This window comes from Chironomus tepperi, unplaced genomic scaffold (genome assembly GCF_022539635.2).
Source record: "Chironomus tepperi strain 1889 unplaced genomic scaffold, CSIRO-AGI_Ctep_v1 contig_23, whole genome shotgun sequence".
Lineage (NCBI taxonomy): Eukaryota > Metazoa > Arthropoda > Insecta > Diptera > Chironomidae > Chironomus > Chironomus tepperi.
In genome coordinates, this window is record NW_027226145.1 from 164,257 (window position 1) to 171,456 (window position 7,200).

The 7,200-nt window shown below is 33.5% G+C and overlaps 1 protein-coding gene across 1 annotated transcript; it reads left to right on the top strand.

The window, feature by feature from the left end:
* The first annotated feature begins 587 nt into the window (after positions 1-587).
* Positions 588-2,472, top strand: LOC139093553 (uncharacterized). Its single transcript, XM_070644301.1, has 2 exons — positions 588-1,173; positions 2,094-2,472. Exons 1-2 carry the CDS (start codon positions 624-626, stop codon positions 2,438-2,440), a joined length of 897 nt encoding a protein of 298 aa, XP_070500402.1. The 5' UTR covers positions 588-623; the 3' UTR covers positions 2,441-2,472.
* The last annotated feature ends 4,728 nt before the right edge of the window (positions 2,473-7,200 follow it).

Here is a 7,200-nt window from a genome sequence, read left to right on the forward strand (position 1 = left end):
ATTCGGGGAAGTAAGTACAATAAGTAAGGCTAATTTAATGAGTTCTAATTCTTTGAATTAGAATAAAGTGCATATGATGCTACATATGAGTATAAGCACCAATTTCTAAATCAAACAAGATAAACATCCGATCCTCATTTTATCAAAATTTATTTCTCTCAATATCCACAAAACCTTCGAAATTCAATTTTCCACAAAACCAAAAATTGCGAAATAAACAATTTAACATCGCAGCAAATATGCACAACATTCATTATATCCCACAATTAGATCACTTAAATACCTAATTTCTAGTATTTACCATAATGGTAATTATTTTTAACTTGATGCGAGTAAAATGTAGAACAGACATAAACATTCATGCTGAATAAAAAGTAAAAATGAAACGGTTTTCAATCGTAACGGTTGAACTGTACGATTAGATCCAACAGAAATGTGGACATCGAAATCTGAAAATGCTCGCAAAAAATCCATAACAACATTTTCTTTTCTTCTTATTTTCTACTTTCATTCTTTTACTGCTTTTATTGCCACTGCTTAGAATTTAATTTGCAGTCAGTTTTGAGCTAATCGTTGAGCAGTGTGGATCGTAAAAGTGTTTGGTCTGGAAGAAAATAATAAAGATGTTTAATTGGAAGCTGTTGATTCTTGTATTTCTATCAATACTCAATGCAAACTGCAGAGTCCAAAAAGCATTAAAACCTGCAAACTTCGATGCAGATGTTCCAAAATTTACTCCATTTGAGGATGATGATATTTTCGGAAATAAAGCCAGGCATTTGAAAACAACCGAAGGTTCAACATCTCCATCACCGTCAGCAGAAACATTAACGAAAAAAATTAGCAGTAGAATTAAGATGCCTGAAAAATACGTTGCTGAACTCAGCAAAGTGAAAGACGTGAGGCACATTTCAAATGACTTTGGTTCATTTGATTTCAAGAACACAAATGAAGAACCGCAAAAAGAAGAAGCTCAGCAAAATTTGATTGCCGACGAAAAAGATTCTCATGATGATGATGAAGAAGAGAAAATCGATGAGGAAATTGAAGTAACAGAAAATCAGAATTCAACGCTCTTTAAAGTTGGTCAACTGTTGAATGTTACAGTTGATTCCGATGATGACACAGTCAATGTGAATTTAGATCATCGTGCGTTGCAAGAAATATTTACAGGTAATTTTATGTTAGATTGACTGACTGATTGTATGAGACTTGATTCTTGTGAATTTTATTGTGCCACTTGCTTAAGCATTGAAACATACTTGGCATAACTAAAGTTTGTTGAACCAAAGAATCCAAAAAAATTACATCTGATTAACTTCTAGTTCAGGCAATAGAGCAGTTATTATTGTTATTTATGCAGTGAAGTAGTTAGTGAAGCATAACAATCTTGAGTTCTGGTATTTGAGAGTAGATAGTCTTTTTATTCAAAAGTACTGACTTCATATCTGAGCGATACATATTTTAGAAAAAAATCAGTTTCCAACTCGATCAACACAAATTAAGAAGGGAAGAGTTGCATAAATTTATCAACACCAAACCCGAACAGCACACAGTGTTCTTTATGCCACAGATACGTCACCGTATTAACCGAGTAGACATGAAGTAGTCCTGTTTCTTGACGGATTCATTTCTTCGGACTTCATTTGTTGACTAAGTGTTATTTTGTAAATACTATCCATGACGTAGTCTACGATAGAATAGGGATGAAGCCTTTTCTCATTTGTACAGTTTAAGGTTTTTATGATGATGTTCTTCTGGATGCTACTGACAAAAATGTCGTAAATGATTTACTTCATTGTGATTGTTACACTAGTCACCCTAGTGTCACAGTTTATAACTAAGACAATGTGATGTCACAGTTGACATGATTTAGATCTAAGGCTTAGCATTTCGCTGTGCAAACAGTAAGACACGCAATTGAGCTGAAGGCATCATTAAATTGATTTCGACTTTTTGCCGTTGTGTCACTCAGGCTTAAACTGCAAATTATAAGCACCATACTGTAATTACTGACAGCAATCCCTTAATTTAATTGAATTATTTCAAGAATCTTAACTAAAACATTTTCTCATCCAATTCTATTCTAACAGGTCGCGGTGACAAAAAATCAGGTATAGGCAAATTTCTTCCACTGTTCATTCTTCCGTTCCTGATTCAGTCAGCAGTTTTGCCATTTATGGTTGCCAAAATAAAATTACTCTTAGTGAAGTCTTTGTTCGCTGGAAAACTTGCAATTATGCTTTTCCTTCTCGGTGCATTAAAAACTTCTTCAGGAAATGGACACTCAAAATCTTATGGACAAACTGCACCATTTTTGATCAACAGAGACTTTCCAACACCATTTTTACCAGACAAGAGAGTTCAGAACAATGTTCGCGAGGAGAATGAATATCAAAAGAAGGCTGAGCCATTTGTAAGAAGTCTGCAATCCAAATGATCATCAGAATAGTACTTTATTCATAAATTAAGACTTGATGATTCATTTTGGTTAATTATAGAGCATCAAATAAGAAAGAAATTTGAGATTATCGAAGGCTATTTATTTTTATTAGAAATTAACGGAATTTAGTATAAAGTTACTTGAAAATGAACTAGAAATCAACTTAGACTTCATATTTTTGGGAAGAATCAACTTAAGCACTGTTGTCCAAATTTTTTTTGCGCCACTGGACAGCTTCGACTTTGGCAAACATTTTGAACAACACTGGCTTAAATCGATGTCTTAATAGACAAAGAGGTTACTCAAATATACTGATTAAGTATATTCATATGCACAATTGTGTAGGTGAGTATGCTCTTCCCAAATAGCACAAGTCGGTTAATCGATTCAAAATGTGACACCTAAACGACATAACTCTGACATGGTATCGGATTTAAGCAGAATCCAGCTTTTAGTCAGAGTCACGCAAGCCTGAGATCAAAATTTTGATCGATTAACTGATTTGTCCTATTCGAGTTTGTCTGTTAAAGTGAATCGGAGAAAAAAATTTGTTTGATCATCCAGTGGCAAAATCTGATACTGAGTTTACGACCAAAACTATATTAAGTATCCATGCATAATGTTGAGCTTGTTCATTTTTGATTAACACTTAATTTATAATCCATAAAATGTAGTTTTTATTAGAAAATCAATCACAAATCAGAGTAGAAATCCGTAGTCACAGGGACATAGTCACTATGGTCATAGGGTCCGTTTGGTCCGTTTGAGGACAAAATATTGAAAAAACGTAAAAATACAACGCAACCGTAGACAAAGTAACAAAATGTCTAATTAATAATAAGACCTACATATGACTAATGACGTTTTCTTTGGAACATTCCGTAAAATTTGACATTAGACAAATTTAAAATCTAGTTAATAACTAGACATTATGTCAAGTTATCTACTCGGGAACGTGTCCGTGGTGACTGTCTTTCTTCCATTTTAGAGTAGATTTCCTGCTTGGGAGGTAATACAAAGTTTATAGTAGAGTCTGGGAGCATGCATCTACTATGCATATGTGGGAATTTACAAGAAGTTCCAAGCTAAAATTTTTAATGATCCATAATAATTGAACGACTTTAACACGAACAATTATTCAATTAATCGTGGAAAATATTTCTTGAACTAAACTGTATAAAAAATTAGTGTTAACGAGCAATAAAATGGCAATTAATTAAATAAAGTATGTACTTTAATGAATTTAACGATTACAACTGTTTATTGATTACTTATACTTACAGCAACAGCTATAAAATAAATTATAATTTTCCAATCAAAGTAATCAATGAAAATATTTTCACAACAACAAAATAAAGACAATAAGATGAAGTCTGAGAGATCATACAACTGTTTGTTCAGGACTCTCATCTTTCTATTCATCATCGAAATCCTTGCTGGAATATCAATAGCTTTAATTTGCGAATATGTCAAATTATTCATCCAAAGTCACTTCTTTCAAATTGATAAGCACGAAGTTCAAAGTGTAATTTTCATCATCAAACTTTATGGATTACACATATCAATATGTTATTGCTGTGGATTTGCTGTCATTATGTTATTCGATGATGTTTATACAAGACATTTGGGTGTTCTCATCAAGTTGTGGATATTTTTGACAGTCGAAAGTGCTATTGGATGTCTTTTCACAACATGGCTTTTTGTGGATACGATGAATTATGTCACGGCGAATTTTGAAGATTCACTCATCAAGGGACTTCAATTATATCCACAAGATCCCCACTGGGTCTTGATATGGGATGACCTTCAATATGACTACAAGTGTTGCGGCGTTCACAATCATACAGACTGGATGAAAATTAAATTTCCAAGAGACGAGACAAGAGTGTCAAAGGAAATTTCTTCATGGCTGCCTTTTAGCTGTGCCAAAGGGTATATTCCTTTGAAAGCGAATTTAAATGACGAAAATATTTACACTAAAGGATGTTTTTATATCATCTTGGATATAATTGAAATGTTGATTTCGATTACTGTGTCAATGAATGTTGTTATTGCAATTATTATGGTAAGTTAAGGATACATGACTATGGGATGTATTTTACAAGTATTTAATGGAAAATAAGAGTTGAGTCGTCTGTAGTTTGTATAATGAATAATGGGATTTTGGTTATAAAACTGGAACTGAATCAGCATTAGCCACGCATAACTTCCCCACTAGTTCCACATTACACTATCGATACATACTTTTGATATTGCTCAAGAGAATCATTTGTTTGGAACTTTACCACATTTAAGGATCTAGAGTACACTTCCCCACACAGCATAGCCTGAGTAGGACTTAAACTCACAACCTATTAATTACATGTCAAGTGCTCTTAACTCCTGAGTTACCGGGGGTTACTAGGGAGAGGCAAAATGCTCATTAAAATTTTATTTCTCTATGCTAGTGAACAACTAGTGGTGGGCATCCTTTCATGTTATAAGGCACACCTTGGTTATAAACCATTACTCTATACAGTGCTCATTGTTCAGTTCTTATTCTTGTATTCGACCAAGATACAAAATCCAACATCATTAGAACCATTGATGCACAATCTCTTAAAATGCATGCAATCAGAAAATGTCCAGCCTTGTTCCTTAAACTTGTTTAATTCTAGACTTCCTTTACTTCTTTTTTTATAATCCAGTGCTGGACTGCATTTTTTATGCAATTGCACAGCCCTAGATAAAGTTTTGTGACACATGTGAATAAACACAGCACACGAATGTGTCGTAGCACGCAGTTTGTCCTTCACTGACTGGTATAAAGCAAAAATTAGGTTGTACCGAAAACAGGAAGGCTTACCAATTACAAATTCCAATTTCCAGTACTTTAGATGCAGTTCTTGGAATTCATTTCCTGTCTTTATGATACTCAGTTTTGCATTTCCTGTGTCAAGTTCAAGCTACTAGTAGTTGACCGACTTCCCACCATCCAATGAATTAAAAAAAAGATTAAATTAATCTCGAGATTAAGTCATTAAACTTTTAATTCTGTTTACTTCATTCTTTCACCTCAGATTCTCATTATCATCATGATGCGGACTGTATTTACTTACAAGAGAATCTATACAGAAATCTCTCCCGATTTCGAAAGTGAAGAAGTTTTTCAAGTACGTAAATAGTTCAGCATTAAATTCCAAATGAATGTACATGAACATTTTTATTCCATGTTTGATGTCATAGACGACAGCAGAAAATGAAACTGGTGCTGAATATGGAGCATGTAAGAATGAAAATATGTGTCATCGACATTAAGTAGGCTACGAGAAGTTATTTATTCCATTGAATCTTGTTTTATGTTCTCAATTTTTTTATATGGATGGAATTGGACGCCTGGATTACAAGATATTCATCATTAATGGCCAGTCTTAAGTAACAAATTTATGAAATGAAGCAGAAGAATCGTACAAATGTAAAATTATTTGTGTAAAACTGACCTACCAGAACAAAATAAAGATTAACGTACTTTTAATGCACAGCACGTGCTCACACAGATAACACACTTTCCGTTCTCTTCTTTTTCATTCACCGCAGTCGGATCAATGGTTTTTTATAAATCGATGAAAGCTGACTGTAAATAAAGCGACGATTTTTTTTGTTGTTAATGATGTATATTTTAATTATGGGTAAATTAAATCCTTCCATATGATTTATTCCTGATGATCACGTTTCCTGGTTGTATAATTTATTTTGACAGTGATTTTCAATTTAATTTCCACGGTCAACATGCAGTTGGGGCTCTCATAGGATTCATTCATGAATTAGTAGTCTTCCTGTATCATCATTGTAATTAGATATAAGTCCTGAGTGGATGCACACATTTTAAAGCAATGATGAGTTCCTGAGTGGTTAAAATGCGATATAACTAATTGAAGACAGCTTAATCACGAGTTTTAACGGTATTTTGTCTATTTATCGTAAATGCCTATTTCGAAGTCTATTTCGGAACCCTAGACGCACAATGCGGCGAAAATCATTTTTTGCTGTAAAAATGGATCGAAATTAGTCGATAACGTCTAACGAGCATAAGAGTATGAGCATTTTATGGTACCAATTAACAAAAGTTCCGTGCTCATTAGTGAGCATGCTTATTGGTACCGTAATTTGCTCATTGAGCATATGTATGCTCGTATGTTAGGGCTGTTAATTCGATGACATACCTAGAAGCGGTACCCTAGCAAACATGTTGTGCTTTTCGGGAAAGCAGTCTAGTTCTCAGGCTATTTGCGAAATAATGAAAGACTAAAGATGACAGAACGAACATACCCTAACAGGCAATGAGTATGCTTTCACAATACAGAAAATCCACCACGGTACGTATAAGCGGCCTCTTTGCCTGTTAGGATAATTTTGTGACAAAGGATGCAAACACAGCTTTATACTCCAAAATACAATGTTTGACATCATAGCTGAACAACATCATTTTAATTTTGATCAAACTTGATTTATTAATTCAGGTTTTACTAGTAATTTACAACTGAAAACAAGGATGCTAGTTGCATATCTCTGTTTCCGCATATTATTGATATCAATGAAGCATTGATTAGTATTGACTCATTAAAATTTCATTAATTACTTTTATGCAAAAACTCTCGGAAATTCACATGTCTAATATTTATTCCTAAAATGATGAGAATTATGTATATGAATAATTGAAGCACAATATGGAACTAATTCTGCAATTTATAAGCGGCGGATTGCATGTCACTATTGAT